The following is a 20,766-nucleotide window of genomic DNA, read 5'->3' as shown; positions in this document are numbered from 1 at the left end:
GAATCCCTTCTTCTTTCAGAGTCAGGAGAAAAAGCCCATGTTTTGGCAGGAGGTCACGGATTAATTATACTTAACTCTGGAAAACTCTACAGCCTTCAGCTCTCAGTCAAAATGCTTATTTTTAAAAACTGATAGATTATATTTATATATTTATAGGGCACATGTGATAATGATCAAAGCAGAGTCCTTGGGTGTCCATCACCTCAAGTTCTTATTATTTCTATGTGTTGGGAACATTCCAAGTCCTCTCTTCTAACTATTTTGAAATAAACAATGCACTGCCGTTAACTATAGTCACCCTACTCTGCTATCGGACACTAGAACTTATTTCTTTTATCCAAGTGTATGTTTGGACCCATTAACCAACCTCTCCTTCATCCACCCCCCAGTCAACACACTGACCATCCTTAGCTATCTAGAGAATGAAAGGTCACCATCATTATACTTCCCAATTCCATGAGATCAACCTCAAAACTCTTCTTTTTTTGAGATGGAGTCTTGCTCTGTCACCCAGGCTGGAGTGCAGTGGCATAATCTCGGCTCACTGCAACCTCTGCCTCCCAAGTTCAAGCAATTCTCCTGCCTCAGCCTCCTGAGTAGCTGGGACTACAGGTACCTGCCATCACCCCAGCTAATTTTTGTACTTTTAGTAGAGGCAAGGTTTCACCACATCGGCCAGGCTGGTCTTGAACTCCTGACCTCATATGATCCTACTGCCTCAGCCTCCCAAAGTGCTGGGATTACATGCGTGAGCCACTGGGCCCGGCCAACCTCCTCTTAAACTGTACAAATTGTCAACAACAAAAGAAAACAAGATATTGCTGAAAAGCTCACCTCAATTTCTTTGTGTTCATATTTGAGAGCGTTTCGGCCTCCTTGGCTTTTCCTTCTGATCTTCTTCAACTCAGCCTGGGATTTCTCCAAAGACTCTAATTTATTCTTGTGTTCTGTTTGGTATCTTTTTAGAGTTGCCTGTAAGTTAAATTGCTGTGCTTATTACCACACAAATTGTCACAGTTGCTTCTGCTCACACTTCCACTGTGTATGGCTCACCAGTGCCCTGACACCCTCACTTCACACCATCCTCATGTTGGCTGGGGCCCCCACACCCACACCAGTTCACACCATCCTCCTCCTGGCCAGGGTCCCCACACCCACACTTCACACCATCCTCATGCTGACCAGGGCCCTCACCCCTCAGTTCACACCATCTCCATGTTGGCTGGGACCCTCACCACACAGTTCACATCATCCTCAAACTGCCCAGGGCCACACTCCTCACTTCACACCATCCTTATGCTGACTGGGACCATCACCCTGCAGTTCACACCGTCGGCATGTTGGCTGGGGCCCTCACCCCGCAGTTCACATCATCCTTACACTGGCCGGGGCCCTCATCTCACACCATCCTTATGTTGGCTGGGGCCCTCACTCTGCAGTTCACACCATCTGCACGATGGCTGGGACTCTCACTCTGAGGTTCACACCATCCACACACTGGTGAGAACCCTCGCCCCTCAGTTCACACGGCCCCCTTCCTTCAACTTTAATGTCTTGGCTTTGTTCTAAAGGTTACTGTTTAAATGAGGAGCCCTGACCAGAAGGCAGGTCTCTGAGGACATCTTCTCTTTCTTTTATTCCTTCTTTCCTCAAAGGCTTTTTGATGCTGAGTGGTTAACTTTCTTCTGTCACCCAAAGTCTCAAAGTCCCATCCAAAGCACTTAGCCACCAAGGTGGTTGCAGCAAGCCCAGATCGCGCCACTGCACTCTTCGCCTCCCAGGTTCAAGCGATTCTCATGCCTCAGCCTCTCGAGTAGCTGGGATTACAGGCGCACACCACCACGCCCGGCTGTATTTTTAGTAGAGACAGGGTTTCACCATGTCAGCCAGGCTGGTCTCGAACTCCTGACCTCGGGATCCATCCACCTTGGCCTCCCAAAGTGCGGGGATTACAGGCATGAGCCACCACGCCCAGTGAACACAGGGTCTTAAACAGACCCGCGTCAGAATTCAAATTCCTGTTTTCCCTATAATCTGTGAAGTGCAAATAAGAAGGGTGTCTGGCCAGGCGCGGTGGCTCACGTCTCTAATCCCAGCACTTTGGGAGGCCAAGGAGGGTGGATCTCGAGGTCAGAAGTTCGAGACCAGGCTGGCTAATATGATGAAACCCCATCTCTTTACTAAAAAATACAAAAATCAGCCGGGTGTGGGGGTGAGCACCTGTAATCCCAGCTAATTGGGAGGCTGAGGTAGGAGAATCGCTGGAACCCAGGAGGCGGAGGCTGCAGTGAGCCGAGACTGCGCCACTGCACTTCCAGCCCAGGCAACAGAGCAAGACTCCATCTCAAAAAAAAAAAAAAAAAAAAAAAAAGAAGGGTTGTTTATGTTTTGGAGTTTCTGAAGGGAAAACAATCAGATAATGCATGTAAATCATTTGGCATGAAATGCACCTTAGCAGCTGTCCAGGTCCTGTGGCCTCCTGCCGGGAGTGCGAAGCCAGGCAACAGGCCTCACGAGGACCACAGGGGAGGGATGATTTCAGGGCAACTCACACACTCACTGCCACACGGGGGTCTTGGTGAGCAGAAAGGGGACTTTGGGTGGCAGGAGAAAGTTAAGTACTCTATAGCAGCAAGGGAAGATGGCAAGAGCCCTCAATACTGGGGCAGCAGGGTCACCCTGAAGGGGACCTGGAGAAATCTGCTGGAATGGGCAACAGTGGACAGAGAAGGGGCGCCATGCAGGAGCGGTCTCTGCACGCCGGGAGCCCGGATGGCACTCTCCCGCACACCACCCACAGCCTGAAGCGCTGCTGGCTTAGGAAGTGTTCTGTCTGCATCAGCTGTAGTGACACAAGCACAGATATTCTACAGCGTGAATGTGTTCTGTGAAGACAATGCTTTCTGGAAGCAGTGTGATTTCTGGCAATACTTTTTCCTATTTTTTTTTTTTGAGATGGAGTCTAGCTCTATCGCTCAGGCTAGAGTGCAGTGGTGCCATCTCGGCTCACTGCAAACTCTGCCTCCCGGGTTCATGCCATTCTCCTGCCTCAGCCTCCTGAGTCGCTGGGATGACAGGCACGCGCCACCATGCTGGGCTAATTTTTTTTGTATTTTGAGTGGAGACGGGGTTTCACTATGTTGGCCAGGCTGGTCTTGAACAACTGACCTCAAGTGATCCACTGACCTTGGCCTCCCAAAGTGCTGGGATTACAGGCATGAGCCACCGCACCTGGCCCCTATGCTTTCTAATAGAGATCCCAAGTGTTAGCAAAAACCGGCCCATGCAGCCCAAAGGGAGCTCGTCAGTTTCATGCATCTGGGTATCATCAACACCGAGCCTTCGCTCCTGTCTGCTGCTGATGAGTCAACAGTGGGAATGAGTTCTCCTCAGGGTGGGAGGTCAGGCAGCCCAAGGCTGGGGCTGGAGGAAAACCATGCACTTACGTTCATATATTTCACGTCAAGTTCTATCTTCTTCTCCAGCTCATGGATAATCTCTTTGTGGAATTTTTTAAACTGTTAACAAAAGGAAATAAATTCACACCAGATTTGAGACTTTAAGCAAAGTAAGTTCTAAAACCTAAAACAAGTGTATTTTGTAAATAGAAACACAGATCACGTACATTTTCATCAAGACTCTCGTTGAGTTTCTTGTGGGTACTTGAAATCTCTATGAGGACATGTCCTGGGAACAAAACCAGATATGTTAGCAGAAAGCCATTGCAATTTTTTTTGGTTTTGAGGTGGAGTTTTTGCTTTGTCGCCCAGGCTGGAGTGCGGTGGCACGATCTTGGCTTGCTGCAACCTCCGCCTCCCGGGTTCAAACAATTCTCCTGCCTCAGCCTCCCGAGTAGCTGGATTACAGGCCTGTACCACCATGCCCGGCTAATTTTTTGCATTTTTAGTAGAGATGGGGTTTCACCATGTTGGCCAGGCAGGTCTCAAACTCCTGACCTCAGGTGATCAACTGCGTTGGCCTCTCAAAGTTCTCGGATTACAGGTGTGAGCCACTGCGCCCGGCCCATTGCACAGTTTTGTAAAGTATTAGGGAAAGGAAAACAGAACAGGGAAACACAGAAATACACTGCCCTCAGGGTCTCTAAGCATCACCCCCGAGACACATCAGGAGCACGACGGGGTCCCCACAGTGGCTTCCAGGGGGACACAGCTGAGAGCAAATGGCTTCTATGACATAATTAATCAGACTCTTCAAACTCACATTCTAACTCTCATGCAAACCCTCTTCAAATTCACATGAGTCTTTCTGTTTCGTCTTTTGTTTTTTGAGTCAGAGTCTGGCTCTGTCACCCAGGCTGGAGTGCAGTGGCGTGACCTTGGCTCACTGCAGCCTCCACCTCCCAGGTTCAAGCTATCCTTCCACCTCAGCCTCCCGAGTAGCTGGAACTCCAGGTGTGCACCACCACACCCAGCTATTTTTTTGGGATATTTTGTGGGGAGGGGTTTTCACCATGCTGCCCAGGTTGGTCTTGAATTTCTGACCTCAAGTGACCCGCCCACCTCGGCCTCCCAAAGTGCTGGGATGATAGGTGTGAGCCACTGTGCCTGGACCGCGTGGCCCTTTCTATATTTACTTGTTCCTGAGTTCTATACATCTGATTTAAATTTTGAGTGTCTCACAAATGATTACTTCGGTCATCACAGAAGATAACTAAGAATAAACAATGATTTATTTTTATCGAATCCCCAGAGTAATCGGATTATCTGTCAGGCACGAGAGATAAAGGCTATTTCTTTTTTCTCATGTTAGTTCTTACAATGTTTTGGAAAATACTAACGCCAGGGGAACCCACAGCAGGAAGAGTGCTCAGCCTGCCTCTCCTGGGAATACACCAGCCCCTGAAACCAAGCACAGTCACGTGACGGGGAAGATGCTCTAGGACAGAGGAGCCCCACTGCCGAGGGCAGCAATCAGGCCCCTGGGTTTGCAATCACATCTCTGCAGTGTGTGCCAGTGCACCAGCTCTCTGCCATCTTTCTACAGGTAACGTCTGATAAAGGTGAACGAGGGCCTCTCTCTGCCAACTTATCTGCAGGAACCAAATGGGTTTCCTAGGGTCTGACACCTAAGAAATGGGAGAAACACATAGAATCATCTGGAACTACCGTTACTGCCACCATCAAACAATGCCGACCAACAGCAAAATGTGCCGGTGGACCATCCTACAGCTCAGCGGCCAGATGAAAAGGAATTCCAGGCCCGGAGCGGTGGCTCACACCTGTCATCCTAGCACTTTGGGAGGCTGAGGCTGGCGGATCACTAGATAAGGAGATGAAGACCATCCTGGCCAACATGGTGAAACCCCGCCTCTATTAAAAATATAAAAATTAGCTGGACATGGTGGTACGTGCCTGTAATCCCAGCTACTCTGGAGGCTGAGGTGGGAGAATTGCTTGAACCTGGGAGGTGGAGGATGCAGCGGGCCGGGATCGTGCTACTGTGCTCCAGCCTGGGTGACAGCATGAGACCCTGTCTCCCCACCCCCCAAAAAAGGAATTCTAGTGGGGAACTGAGAGGCTACAGGGGAGGAATCTGAATGAGGACTGTGGTAGAATATGGGGAGAGAGAGAAAGCACAGACTGGACTATGGCCTCGGCTACGATCGCCATATGACCCTATCGTGTCCTGTTCTAGGGACATCTGAGTCTCACACTGGCCACCCAGGCTTCCCTTGTCCCAGGTTAGCATTCCACCCTTGCTGAACACGACCACGCGGACGTCCCATCGGGCACACCTCATCCTTGATGTGTCTCGAAGTGACCGCTCTGGCTGCCCTGCATTCTCTAATTCCAGCTCTCACCTGCCAGCCAGCCAAGGGTCAATCTCTCGTCCACGTGTAATACCTGACGACCAAGACTCTCTCCCTTGGGGACACCAGGCCATCATCAGAGCCACCTGTAGGGTGCAGCCATGTCCCTTCCCAAGCTCTGTGATCTCTTCCCTGCCCAGGACAGAAGGTGTGGGGAATGGCGTGTGGAGTCACCAAGACATGTTCACCCAGTGATCTGTTCCACCAGAGGTGGCAGAGGATTCTCCCATCCACCCCCAGCCCCCAGCACTCACATCCCACCATGTGGGCTTTCGAGGAGGTCCTCTCTCAAGCCTGCCCAACCCCAACGCCTGCTTCCATCCCTCATCCTCTCTCTGGACTCCCAGCTTGTCGCTTCCTGGATCGCCTTCCTCACAGATGCCAGGGAATCTTTCCAAATGCAGGCGTAACATGTCACTCCCCTCCTCCCCCCATGGTGTTCCAGGGAAACCAGCTCCCTTGCTGTACTTCAGAGCCCTCTGCAAAGGGTGCTGCCTAGACAAGGTGGGGTCAGAAGCTCTCAGAGAAGCAGAACTTGCAGGGCTTGTGACAGGTATATAACCTAGTCCCTAAGCCCTGTGGGATTTTACGGTGCTCTGATGGAGGAACTCGATAGCTAAACACGGGGAGTAAAGACAGAATCATCCCAGCGCTCAGGGCTCCACCCTCCGAGTAAGCGAGCTTCCCACTTCACATCCTTAACGACGTCAGCTTCATCTTCCAGAACGCGGCACGAGAAAACCGACAGACCAGAATTCTTCGCAAAAGCCACCTTCACACGGCCGAGAGCATAATTCCATTGACAGGCCATTTTACAGCCCCTCGGTCCATTCAGATACAATCTCAGTTACTTTCACATCTATTTTAAACCCACAAACAATTCCTCATTGGGGATGAAATATAAACAACAACAAAACCCACTCCAGTTATTTAGAAAATCAGACATTCTATTCTTGGCAAGGGATATCTACTTAAAAAATAAAAAAATAAAAACATCTAAAAATAATGTGGCTCAAAGCATTCGGTGATTTGAGCTAGAGGAAACGCATTCACATTTTTTTCTCATACTGTTCTCTTTCATGAACTTTATTTCCATAACTTTATATAATGTGGCTCTCTGGGAAGCATGCTGCCAAAACCAAGGTGTGTGCTAGGGTGGACGCCAACACCGCTGAACCTGGTGCTCTGGCCTGGCCGGGCCCCTGGGCACGCTCCATGCTCCTGCCCGTGGCTTCCCGCGGCGCAGGGGAGAGGCGCAGTGAAGCAGCTCTTTCACTCTGCGGGCAGGCGGGCAACACCTGGCCTTGTTATTCCTGTCCCTCAGTGCTCCTGGAATTCAGATGCCCGCCTCATAGCAGCTGCCGCCGCAGAGTCCGCGGTCACAGAAAGGATTAACACACATCTTGGCTGCAATTCTGCAAGCAGCCGAAAGTGTATCTTGAAGCGGAAGATGGAAACACCCTTTATGTTCCATCTGCAGAAGCTTCATCTTAAATAGAGCAAGTGTTATTTTATGTTTAAAATGCGATGCCACATGGGTTTGTTTGTTCTTAGTTCGGTAACCTACTTTTTCATAAACTACATTTGAGAAGGAAAAAAAAAAAAAACCCTGAAAATATTTGAGGGTGAGGCGAAGCAGGCATAGGCCGGACTCAGATGAAGCAGAGCTAAGTATGCGCCCCAACAAGAACCACACCGCTGTGCTGTGCGCACTGGGGCGCCTGCTTCCTTTTTCCCCCCGTTATGTTTGCAGTCACCCTTTTGGGAAGAAACTCAGTGCCGAACTGTGATTCAGTCTGAGTGAGGGGCAATACACACGTATTTCCAAAGCATGAACTCAACATAACTCAAAGATATTTTCTACCATCAATTTTTCCTCAATATTCGCATAAGTAATTCACACAGAGTGTTATAGCTTTATGAGAGTTTGTCTAGCAGGTTGTGGAAATCCCCAACAAAAAAGAATGGTTAATGGTGGCGTCACTCTCATTTTAGAAACTGTGAACAAATATGCCCACCATTTTGGACAATATTGCATAAAGAGATGCATTTAGCCAATAGGTGGTATGAAGTTAAAACATAACGTTAAAGAATAAAACTTCAGGAAGATTATTGGTATGAACTCAGAACATTTTCACTGGAAACACAGGGCCAGGCGTGGTGGCTTAAGTCACAGCACTTTGTAGGGTTCAGGCAGGAGGATCACTTGAGGCCAGAAGTTCAAGACCAGCCTGGGCAACATAGTGAGACCCCCGTCTCTACAAAAAAAAAAAAAAAAAAAAAAAAAATTAAAAATTAGCTGGGCTTCATGGAACATGCCTGTAGTCCCAGCTACTCAGGAGGCTGAGGCAGGTGGATCACTTGAGCCCAGGAGTTCAAGGCTGCAGTGAGCTATGATGGCACCACTGTGCTACAGCCTGGGAGACAGAGCAAGACCCTGTCTCCAAAAAGAAAAAGAATACAGTCATAGGACTATTAATATATTTTCTTCGTCAGTTCACAGTACAAATTTAGAGGAACCAGATGGAGATTACTAATGTACTTGAACTGCATAGGATATGTAGGCATAAAGATTCTTTCCATTTACATCTGATAATGGATAATCAGAACCTGCTTTATTTCCAGAGAACGCAGAGCAATGCCTGAGTCATGCACTACTTCCTACACATCACTACAAGTGGAATCAGATGGTAAAAAGTGGAAGCAGCCAATCTAGTACTGTTCTAAAGCTATGCTGCACAGATTAAAGTAAAATTGATTAATAATATCATTGGAGGCCAGGTGTAGTGGCTCACGCCTGTAATCCTAGCACTTTGGGAGGCTGAGGCAGGCAGATCACAAGGTCAGGAGTTCGAGACCAGCCTGGCCAATATGGTGAAACCCTGTCTCTACTAAAAATACAAAAATTAGCTGGGCGTGGTGGCAGGCGCCTGTGGTCCCACCTACTAGGGAGGCTGAGGCAGGAGAATCACTTGAACCCGGGGAGGCAGAGATGGCAGTGAGCCAAGATCACACTACTGTACTTCAGCCTGAGCAAGAGTGAGACTCTAAAAAAAAAAAAAAAAAAAAAAAATCATTGGAGGCCAGGTGCAGTGGCTCACGCCTATAATCCCAGCACTTTGGGAAGCCAGGGTAGGTGGATCACTTGAGGTCAGTAGTTCAAGACCAGCCTGGCCAACACTGGAAAACCCCATCTCCACTAAAAACACAAAAATTAGCCAGGCGTGGTGGCGCACGCCTATAATCGCAACTGCTTGGGAGGCTGAGGCAGGAGAAGTGCTTGAACCCGGGAAGCAGAGGTTGCAGTGAGCCAAGGTCCTGCTACTGCACTCCAGCCCGGGCGACAGAGCAAGAGTTCATCTCAAAAAATATATACACATAAAAAAATAATAAAAATAAAAACGTCATTGGAAGAAGGACTGATTTTTTCTGACAATTTTCCAAGTTTCAAATGGGATGAGGCGAAAACAGTGGAAGTAAAAGCAAACCTCTCCCCAACACACACATGATGCGTTAAATAAATGAGTATGGGCTCTGAAGATTAGAATCACCCACACTGAATCAGTGTGGAGGCAGATTAGCAACCACAAACGTGACAAAATTCGCAAGGCTCTGTCAGCATCTGAGAACCTGCAGTCCCTGGACGCAGCTGGAGGTAAGGTGCCCTCCTCCAGTTAGCACCAACACTGCACAAGTTGGGTGCGGTGGCTCACACCTGTAATCACAGCTCCCAGTTTTGGGAGGTCAAGGCAGGAGGATCGCTTGAACCCAGGATATGGGCAACACAGTGAAACCCCATCTCTACAAAAGATACAAAGGGGCCGGGCGCGGTGGCTCAAGCCTGTAATCCCAGCACTTTGGGAGGCCGAGACGGGCGGATCACGAGGTCAGGAGATCGAGACCATCCTGGCTAACACAGTGAAACCTTGTCTCTACTAAAAAATACAAAAAAACTAGCCGGGCGAGGTGGCAGGCGCCTGTAGTCCCAGCTACTTGGGAGGCTGAGGCAGGAGAATGGTGTAAACCCGGGAGGCGGAGCTTGCAGTGAGCTGAGATCCGGCCACTGCACTCCAGCCTGGGCAACGGAGTGAGACTCCATCTCAAAAAAAAAAAAAAAAAAAGAAAAAAGAAAAAAAAGATACAAAGATAAGCTAGGTGTGGTGTGTGCCGTGCCTGTGGTCCCAGCTACTCGGGAGGCTGGTGCGGGAGGATCACTTGAGCCCAGGAGGATGAGGCTACAGTGAGCCATGACTGTGCCACTGTACTCCAGCCTGGGCAACAGAGCAAGGCGCTGTCTCAAAAAAACAAAACAAAAACACATACAAACAACCAATGCGTGTGTGTGGGTGACCCCAAATAAGTGATAGGGTGAGCGTTGCACAGATCATTCCTCCGTGTCTAGCTGCTGACTTAAACAACAACAGCAGCACATCCTAATCAATGTCTTACATGGAGACTAGTTACTCTACACTGTGCTCAAAACTAACTCACTTAACTAGCGGGTATGCCACAAGAGCCGGCTTGAAGGAGCTAGTCCTGGCCGTGAAGCAGCTCATACTGGGACAACTTGAGCACCAAAATAGTTACAGGGAGTCATACATTATAAGTCATTGAAAAGCCCAGGAATCCGCGAGTCCACAGTCAACAGATTAGAAAAAAGAAATGGGGGACCAGGGACAGCTCTTGCCAGAAGCAGAGTTGCACAGTGCCAATCAGTAAATGAAGAGGGCGTATAGAGATGGAAAATCAGCACCACAGGGCAGGGAAGACTTGTCCGGGCAGAAATCATCAACAGATGCTCAACTAGGGCACAAGTGTTGACGAGGAAAGAGATTTGCATGGTTTGAAAGTGTTTTCCCCACCAACTGCTTACGAGTCGTGATTAAAAAAACAAAAACAAAAACATTAACCATCCAGTGTAGAGATCAGACAACACCTTCAATGGACAATCAAAACATAACAAATGAGAGGAAAATGAACACTGTGTGCTCAAATTTTATACTCAGCAGACACAAAATGACTTGGACAGTATTCTAGCTGAGACCACACAATCTGAATCCAATCAGGGAGATCCGGTATTTAAAAGTGAGGATCCTGGCCGGGCATGGTGGCTCATGCCTGGAATCCCAGCACTCTGGGAGGCCAAGGCAGGTGGATCACCTGAGGTCAGGAGTTCGAGACCAGCCTGGTCAACATGATGAAAAAACTCTGTCTCTATTAAAAATACAAAAATTAGCCGGGTATGGTGGTGCATATCTATAATTCCAGCTACTTGGGAAGCAGAAGCATGAGAATTCCTTGAACTTGGGAGGCAGAGGTTGCCGAGATCACGCCACTGTACTCCAGCCTGGGCAAGAGAGCAAGACCCTGTCTCAAAAACAAAACGAAACAAAACAAAACAAAACAAGGCAGACGTGGTTGGCTCACGCCTGTAATCCCAATACTTTCGGAGGCCGAGGCCGAGGCAGGCGAATCGCCTGAAGTCAGGAGTTTGAGACCAGCCTGGCCAACATGGTGAAACTGTCTCTACTAAAAATACAAAATTAGCTGGGCATGGTGGTGCACACCTGTAATCCCATCTACTAAACAGAAGAATCACTTGAAGCTGGGAAGCAAAGGTTGCAGTGAGCTGAGATCAGACCACTGCACTCCAGCCTGGGCGAGAAGGGCAAAACTCTGTCTCCAAAAAAAAAAAAAAAAAAGGAAGATTTTGTATTCCTGACTATTCATCCTTGTTTAGGATTTCTGATGTGGGTTCATGCCTGTGCCAATTCTTTATTGCAGTACTAAATGGATTTACTTATTTCTTTTTAGAGAGGAATAAAATGATTTCATCTACCTCCAGCAGTTAATCCAGTGCTTGCTGAGGGAGGTAAGGGGGAAAATGGGGAAATGTGTTAACAGGAGAAATATTATCAACATTTTGCTTCACAGTAAGGTCCCTGGCAACCTCCATTTTAGAAAATGATAGACATGGCTGGAGACGTGGAGGTGAAAAGCCAAAAAGAGTTGCAACCAGAAATCCGAACACTGTTTTTTTTTTTCTTGGAGGATGGGTTCCCTTTTAGACACAGCACAAATACTGTGTCTTTTAATATATATAGACTTCATCTTATATATAAGTCTAGAATGGATTGCTCAGAGGACATTGACTTTTTTCATACTAAAAAGTCAGAAGCGACTGCTGACCTCCGAGTAATATAATACAAGATCTTTAGGAAGAAGAGCTCATGAGGAAGATGGGAAGGCTGGCTGAGGAGGTGGGAGAAAGGCCAGGCGCTGTGAAAGGGAAAAGACTGGTTGCAGCTTCAGAAGGCAGAAGCTTCTGGATCATCGGCCTCTACAGAGACTCAAGGACACGAAGATGGGGCAAAGGTCACAGCATCTGCAGGAAGATGCAATGACGTCAGACGGGCCTCTTAGTACCTGCGCATGCCCGGGAAGTCCCCTCACCTCTTTCTGCAGTATCTCTTGGAGCTGTGGTATTCTCATCTGTGCAGAGTGCCTGCTCCACAGGCTTCGGGGGGTACTGTGCTTTCCAGTGTTCTGCAGAGAAACACTGGCTGCTGAGGTGCCCCAGTTTAGTCACATGGAGCGAATGGGTTCAATAATGCACTGGCTTGCACCTGCAGTCCCAGCTACTTGGGAGGCTGAGGTGGGAAGACTGCTTGAGCCCAGGAGTTCGAGACCAGCCTGGGAACATGGCAAGATCCCATCTCACACACACACACAAAATTCAGAACACACACCAACAAAAATGGGCCCACACACTCCTCAACAGGCCATTTTCTGGGTAAGTACTTGTTTTCTGGAAATAAAATCCACACATGCAATTGTTCAGCCTGTAGTCAGCATTGTTTGGTGCACTTTCCATGTATCCATCTGTATATTCAGCTCGACACTTCTGTCACAGCCTTTCTTTCCCCCGTCCCAGAGTCCTCAAAGGAAAAAGTGTCAATCTCCTATTACCTAAGGGAACATACCTGTAGAATATACTCTATTTTCCTCTATCTTTTAAGACCTTAAGCAGAATACTGAGCACCTCAGTCTGAAGTGCTGACATTTCTCCTATAGTTAAAGTTGCAGCCATCAGGACTGATCCATCAGAGAACACACACAGCTGGTCACTGTTGATGCAAAAACAATCGCAAAGGCACTTCCGGTTTCCACTCCAGCACGTCTAAGAGCTTGGAGGTCGTCACAAAATAAGCTAAACAAATGGAAACAAGCTAAAATAAGAAACAGTTATTCTGAGATTCATGACAGAATTAAGCTCACAGGGTAAAGATGTGCCCTGAAAACTGGACAGACAGGTGGATGCAGAGACTCATAGTTCACAGGGAGCAGAGACCAATGCTGGGAGCCATTCCTGGCAGAAACTCTTACACTGCAATGGATGAATTGCTGGGGGCTTGGCATGGAGGAATCTGAGAGTTCAAAACTTCAGGGGGTCAGTCTTTGGGGGCAGTCCCCACACTGTCATGAGTTTTACGTCCAGGAGTCCCACCACATTCTCACTAGGGAGGTTGGAGAAGATTCCCCTGGGGCTTCTGGTGGAGGGAGTGGAAGGCAAACATTCTAAAGTACGCCCAGAGCTTTGTTCTGTTCCAGTTATGTTCTCTGTACGGAGGGCCAGGCCTCAAGAGAATCTGCTGTAATAAAGCCTTATCCGACCAGGGAAAGGGCGACTTGCTAACTCCAGCCCCCTCCAGTCTTCCTGTCTCAAGTAGAGGGAGGAAAAAAAAAGACTCAAACTCTTCTGAAAGGCATCCTAGGAACTCTGGCCTATCACTCCACAACCGTCCAAACACAGGGATTTAAACATAAGAGGAAGGTTCTTCCCTTCCCCAGTACTTGACCACCAAGTTAACCATCAACATGGCTCCGGGATAGTATCTGTGGGTTACAGCACAGAGCCGTACGTAAGACACAGGCTTCATTTAGAAGAATTTTTGGGAAAACCAAAGACAACAGCAGAGACAAAAAAACAAGGACATCGGAGGAAAACCGAAGCCTCTGACTCTGTTATAGATACAGCTTCCTCTATCGTTAAATCCATGCTAACTCCTAGCCAGATAAACACAAATCCTCACACTCAAGGCTCATCTACCTCAGTTCCTATTACCCGACACGTCATGTTCAGCTTCTAAAAGCAACAAACATTACAGGCATGCTAAGAAAAACCAATCTGAAGACACAAAGCAAGCATCAGAACCAGATTCAGATGTGGCAGATAATCTGGAATTATCAGAGAACTGCCAACCACTATGACTAATATGCTGAGGGTTCTATTGGAAAAAGTGGGCATTACACAAGAAGAGATGGGTATCGGAAGCAGAGAGATGGTGTGTTAGTCCGTTTTGTGTTGCTTATAAAGAATACTCGAGCCTGGGTAATTCATTAATAAAGGAGGTTTAGGCTGGGCATGGTGGCTCACGCCTGTAATGCCAGCACTTTGGGAGACCGAGGCGGGCGGATCATCTGAGGTCAGGAGTTCGAGACCAGCCAGACCAATACGATGAAACCCTGTCTCTACTAAAAACACAAAATTAGCTGGGCGTGGTGGCACATGCCTGTAATCCCAGCTAATCAGGAGGCTGAGGCAGAAGAATCGCTTGAACCCAAGAGGTGGAGGTTGCAGTGAGCCGAGATCATGCCATTGCACTCCAGCCTGGGTGACAGAGCAAAACTCTGTTTCAAAAAACATAATAAAAAATCAAGGAGGTTTATTTGGCTCATGGTTCTGTGTGGTACCGGCATCTCTTTGGCTTCTGGCGAGCCCTCAGGAAACTTTTACTCAAGGCAGAAGGCAAAGTTGGCACAGGCATGTCATATGGCGAGGGAGGGAGCAAGAGAGTTGGAGGGGTGCTCTCTCTGTTAAGCAACCAGATTTTTTTTTTTTCTGAGACGGAGTCTTGCTCTGTCGCCCAGGCTGGAGTGCAGCGTCATGATCGCAGCTCCCTGCAAGCTCCATCTTCCGGGTTCATGCCATTCTCCTGCCTCAGCCTCCTGGGACTATAGGCGCCCGCCACCTCGCCCGGCTAATTTTTTGTATTTTTAGTAGAGGCAGGGTTTCACGGTATTAGCCAGGATGGTCTCGATCTCCTGACCTTGTAATCTACCTGCCTCGGCCTCCCACAGTGCTGGGATTACAGGTGTGAGCCACCACGCCCGGCAAGCAACCAGATCTTATGTGGCCTAATACAGTGAAAACTCACTTATTACTCCAAAGAGGGCACCAAGCCATTCATGAAGGATCTGCCCCCATGACACAAATACCTCCCACTAGGCCCCACCTCCAACAGTGGCGGCCATATTTCAACACAAAATTTGGAGGGGACAAATATCCAAAATATATCAAATAGAAACTCAGAGATTCAAAAAGAAATACTAGAAATCAAAAACACTGAAATGAAGAAACAAAGAATGCCTTTGATAGGTTCAGTAGACTGGACATGACCAAGGGAAGGATGAATGAGCTTGAAGATATGTCAGCATAAACTTCCGAAACTGAAATGCAAGGAGAACAAAGAAGGAAAAATGAAACAGAATATCCAAGAACTGTGGGGAAATTACAAAAGGTGTAAATACCCTCTGTAAATATTTTCAGTGAGGTACGATCTAGTCTTCCAATACTGGTAATGGAAATACCAGGAGAAAAAGAGAGAAGGGAACAAAAAGAATAAAAACTGATGTAATAATATCTGAGAATCTTCCAGAGTTAATGACAGACACCAAACCACAGACCCAAAAAGCTCAGAGAACCCAAGACAGGATGAATACTAGAAAATCTACACCTTCGTATAGCATATTCAAACTGTAGATTAGCAAAAAGAAAAATCTTTTTTTTCTTTTTTGAGACCGAGTCTCACTCTGTCGCCCAGGCTGGAGTGCAATGGCGCGATCTCGGCTCACCGTGACCTCTGCCTCCCAGGTTTAAGCGATTCTCCTGCCTCAGCCTCCTGAGTAGCTGGGATTACAGGCGTGCACCACCATACCCAGCTAATTTTGTAATTTTAGTAGAGATGGGGTTTCACCATGTTGGCCAGGGTGTGTTTAAAAATCCTGACCTCAGGTGATCCACCCACCTCAGCTTCCCAAAGTGCTTGGATTACAGGCGTGAGCCACCATGCCCGGCCAAGAAAAATCTTAAAAGCTGGAGGAAAAGAACAACTTGCTTCTACAAGAACAATGATAACAATGACATCAGACTTCTATTTACAAACCATGCAAACAAGAAGAGAGTGGAGTAAAATATTTAAGTGTTGGAAGAAAAAAATTCACCAACATAGAATTCTTGAGTAAAATCATCCTTCAAAAGTGAAGAAGAGATAAAGACATTCTCAAACAAAAACTGAGGAAATTGGTTGCCAGTAGGTCTGACTTGCGAAAAGATGTTAAAAGAAGTTCTTCAGAGACAAAAATCACATAGGTCAGAACTTTGGATCTACATAAAGAAAGGAACAGGGCTGGGCGCGGTGGCTCACACCTCTAATTCCAGCACTTTTGGGAGGCTGAGGTGGGCCAGGAGTTTGAGACAACCCTGGCCAACATGGTGGAACTCTGTCTCTACCAAAAATATAAAAATTAGCCAGCTGTGGTGGCGCATGCCTGTAATCCCAGCTACTCGGGAGGCTGAGGCATGAGAATTGCTTGAACCTGGGAGGCAGAGGTTGTAGTGACCCACGGTCGCTCCACTGCACTGTAGCCTGGGCGACAGAGCGCTCCATGTCAAAAAAAAAAAAAAAAAAAAAGACAACATTCTGGATATTTTAATGTCACATATTTTCAGTGAGGTATGATCTAGTCTTCCAATACCTAAGGTAGTATTTAATAAAGATGTCTCCTCCAAAAAGTGTAACAAAGTATTCAGGCCCAGCGCAGTGGCTCACACCTGTAATCCTAGCACTTTGGGAGGCTGAGGCGGGTGAATCACAAGGTCAGGAGTTCAAGACCAGCCTGGCCAACACAGTGAAACCCCGTCCCTACTAAAAATACAAAAAATTAGCTGGGCCTAGTGGTGGGCGCCTGTAATCCTAGCTACTCAGGAGGCTGAGGCAGAAGAATCACTTGAATCCGGGAGGCAGAGGTTGCAGTGAGCCAAGATCGCGCCACTGCCCTCCAGCCCAGGCTACAGAAGTGAGACTCCAGGCCGGGCGCGGTGGCTCAAACCTGTAATCTCAGCACTTTGGGAGGCCGAGACGGGCGGATCACGAGGTCAGGAGATCGAGACCATCCTGGCAAACACGATGAAACCCCGTCTCCACTAAAAAATACAAAAAACTAGCTGGGCGAGGTGGCAGGCACCTGTAGTCCTAGCTACTCAGGAGGCTGAGGCAGGAGAATGGCGTAAACCCGGGAGGCGGAGCTTGCAGTGAGCTGAGATCCGGCCACTGCACTCCAGCCTGGGCGACAGAGCAAGACTCCGTCTCAAAAAAGAAAAAAGAAGTGAGACTCCGTCTCCAAAAAAAAAAAAAAAAAAAAAAAAAAAAAAAAAAAAAAAAAAAAACAGTATTCATTATATGAAAGAGTAGGGAGACCCAGGGCTTAGGTGAAAATTCTCTTATTAGGACTGACAAATTGATTCAGGAAGCAAATTAAATGTTTATTTCCCACTTGCCTTTTGATTAGCAATTAAACTGACTTAGTGTATCTATTCTACACAAGTACTGTTGAGTTAAAGCACAGGATTTGCAATAAAGAGAAAATACTTCCCAGGTTGGGTTTTAATGCACTAGTCTTATTTTAGCTAAAAGGACAATGTTAATTTATTCAACTGTATCAATTATGTATCACAAATAATTGATCAATTTTGCATCTATATACAGATGATGAGTGCTTGTTTCCTTTCTATTTTTTTGAGACGGAATGGAGTCTCACTCTGTCACACATGCTGGAGTGCAGTGGCATAACCTCAGCTCACGGCAACCTCTGCGTCCTGGGTTCAAGCCATCCTCCTGCCTCAGTCTTCTGAGTAGCTAGGACTACAAGGATGCACCACCACGCCCAGCTACTTTTTGTATTTTTAGTAGAGACTGGGTTTTGCCATGTTGGCCAGGCTGGTCTTGAACTCCTGACCTCATGTGATCCACCCGCCTCAGTCTTCCAAAGTGCTGGGATTACAGGTGTGAGCCACCGTGCCCAGCGGCACTTGTTTTCTTTATATCTGAATGTAACACAACATTAAAAGATCAAAAGTTTTCTACAACTTATTATATCAAGTAAATTAGCATTAATTATTCATCTTCCTTCTTCACTGATTAGTAGATGAAGGTTAAAATACAACCATTTTCACGCTAACAAAAATAAAAACAGGTGGATTATCAATAATGAATAAGGCTGACAACGACTTATTCCCTATGATATTATTAATTAACTGTAGGCATTTTTATTCGAGGCTTAAAAAATGCTACATCTGGACTTTTAAACATTTCTTTAAAAATATTAAAATATGGGGCCGGGCATGGTGGCTCACGCCTATCATCCCAGCACTTAGGGAGGCCAAAGCGGGCGGATCACCTGAGGTCAGGAGTTCGAGAACAGCCTGGCCAATATGGCGGAACCCCGTCTACTAAAAATACAAAAATTAGCCGGGCATGGTGGCACGTGCCTGTAATGCCAGCTACTCAGGAGGCTGAGGCAGGAGAATCGCTTGAATCCGGGAGGCAAAGGTTGTAGTGAGCTGAGATCGCACCAATGAACTGCAGCCTGGGTGACAGAGCAAGACACTGTCTCAAAAAAATAAAAATAAAAAAATAAATAAATAAATAAATAAATAAATAAACAAACCTGCTGTCAGGGTGCAGAGGCTCACGCCTGTAATCTCAGCACTTTGGGAGGCCTAGGCGGGTGGATTACCCGAGGTAAGGAGTTTGAGAACAGCCTGGCCAACATGACAAAACCGCATTTCTACTATAAAAAAAAAAAAAAAAAAAAAAAAAAATTAGCTGGGTGTGGTGACATGTGCCTGTAATCCCAGCTACTTGGGAGGCTGAGGCAGGAGAATCCCTTGAGCCTGGGAGGTGGGGGTTGCAGTGAGCAGTGATCACGCACTGCACTCCAGCCTGGGTTACAGAATGAGACTCCGTCTCAAAAAAAATAAAAAAGTCAGGTGGCATCCCTCCTCAGTTGGCAACCTCCAGAGGCCCCACCTGCACCCAGGGTTAAGAGGTAGAGCCGCCCTTGCCAGGACCCTCCAAGCCCTACGCGACCCAGCCTCGCGCCATCTGCAGACCTCATCCTCGCCTGCCCCTCAGCCACACTGGCTTACGTGCGTGACCCAAGCCCACTAAAGCCTCAGGGCCTTTGCACTTGCCAGCTCCCACTAGAATGTTCTCCCCAGACACCTGCCTGATGAGTTCCCCCAATGCATGTCCCTGACCACCCTACCTAAGCCAGCTACATCCCACCCCTTCTATCACTCGGTGGCCCCTTGCCTTTCTACTACCTGGATATTAGACTTGTTTATCTGTCCACCCCACTAGAATGTTAGTTCCCTGATGGCAGGGACTTCTGTTTCACTGATTTATCCCTAGTGACTAGAACAATGCCTACGAGACAGGCCATGCTCATTTAAATGAGCACACTGGGCCGGGCGCAGTGGCTCATGCCTATACTCCCAGCACTTTGGGAGGCCGAGATGGGTGGATCACCTGAGGTCAGGAGTTCAAGACCAGCCTGGCCAACATGGTGAAACCTCGCCTCTACTAAAAATACAAAAAATTAGCTGGGTGTGGTGGTGGGCTCCTGTAATCCCAGCTACTCGGGAGTCTGAGGTAGGAGAATCACTTGAACCTGGGAGGTGGAGGTTATAGTGAGCTGAGATCGCGCCACTGCACTCCAGCCTGGGCAACAGAGTGAGATTTTGTCTCAAAATAAATAAATAAATAAATAAATAAATAAATAAATAAATAAGCAAGCAAGCAAGCAAGCAAGCACACTGATATTTAAATATGAAAGAAAAACTACTGCAATTTCTTATTAGATATTTGGTTCTATGTCCTTTTCAGAATACCAAGGGATAACTATCCACCCCCTCAAACTAAGGGACAATTTTCCCCACGAACCAAGAAGACACAAACCCTGTACCCAATCCCAGTACTCCAGTCTTCATCTTCTTCCCTGGCTCACGGCTCCACGGTGGTGCCAAGGCTCACGTGTGGAGTGTTACATTTTAAAAAGCAGTGCACAAAGTCTGTAGGCACAGGTTTTAACTACGTAAAAACAGGTATTTAAAAATAATAGAGATAGAAATTGAGTTTGATGTTTATTAGGTTCATCTCTCAGTAAAGGTATACATTTAAAAAATACATAAAGTATATTTTAATTCTCATTTTAAAATGAAAGTATGTTTCTAAGCTTCCCGGGGGACTTGTAAGCTCTTTTAAAATGTTAATATGAAATGAGAAATTAGGCAGGAGAATAAACATGGCATAAGATTAAAATGTTTAATCAACTACATTAAGGAGAAAAAGAGAGACCTTAACAGGTCACAAATTTCTACAGTTATAAATAATGGAAGCTACTAACAGCCCTGCCTTCGAGTTTAAATGCCTGAGTCACACAGATCAGCTTCAGTGCATCCAAGAGTTATAGGAACAGACTTACTCTGGAGTCTGAAAGTCCAGCTTCATTGTAGAGCTCACCATTTAATGTGTCTCTTTAGTCACCTAGTAATTTTTATTTTACCTTTGAACCCATACTTCTAAGATATTAGTCAGTTTTTTTTAAATAACTAAAAACCTTTTAGTCCTAGTAATACTAATTCGTATTTCAATTTGAAACAAGAACATACAAACCCAGAATCTGCAGCCTGGCACACAAAATAATGAGGCTCCATTAAGGGTTTTTGTTTGTTTGCTTTTTTGAGAGTGTCGCTCTGTCATCCAGGCTGGAGTAAACTGGCATGATCTCGGCTCACTGCAACCTCTGCCTCC

General features: G+C 47.0%; 1 protein-coding gene and 1 pseudogene across 2 annotated transcripts in view; one reads left to right on the top strand and one right to left on the bottom strand.

The window, feature by feature from the left end:
- BAIAP2L1 (BAR/IMD domain containing adaptor protein 2 like 1) overlaps positions 1 to 20,766 on the bottom strand; it is a 111,624-nt gene that overhangs the window by 24,863 nt on the left and 65,995 nt on the right. For both annotated transcript variants that reach the window (XM_030933089.1, XM_010388450.2), the window contains exons 4-6: positions 3,626 to 3,687; positions 3,447 to 3,518; positions 835 to 972 (exon numbers count right to left, since the gene is read on the bottom strand). In XM_030933089.1, the coding sequence (XP_030788949.1) occupies positions 835 to 972; positions 3,447 to 3,518; positions 3,626 to 3,687 (272 nt within the window). The remainder of the gene's footprint in view (positions 1 to 834; positions 973 to 3,446; positions 3,519 to 3,625; positions 3,688 to 20,766) is intronic.
- On the top strand, positions 7,735 to 7,784 carry LOC115898463 (annotated as a pseudogene).

This window comes from Rhinopithecus roxellana, chromosome 6 (genome assembly GCF_007565055.1).
Source record: "Rhinopithecus roxellana isolate Shanxi Qingling chromosome 6, ASM756505v1, whole genome shotgun sequence".
Taxonomy (NCBI): Eukaryota; Metazoa; Chordata; class Mammalia; order Primates; family Cercopithecidae; genus Rhinopithecus; species Rhinopithecus roxellana.
Note: the sequence above shows the minus strand (reverse complement) of the source record. Positions and strands in the feature narration are given on the sequence as shown.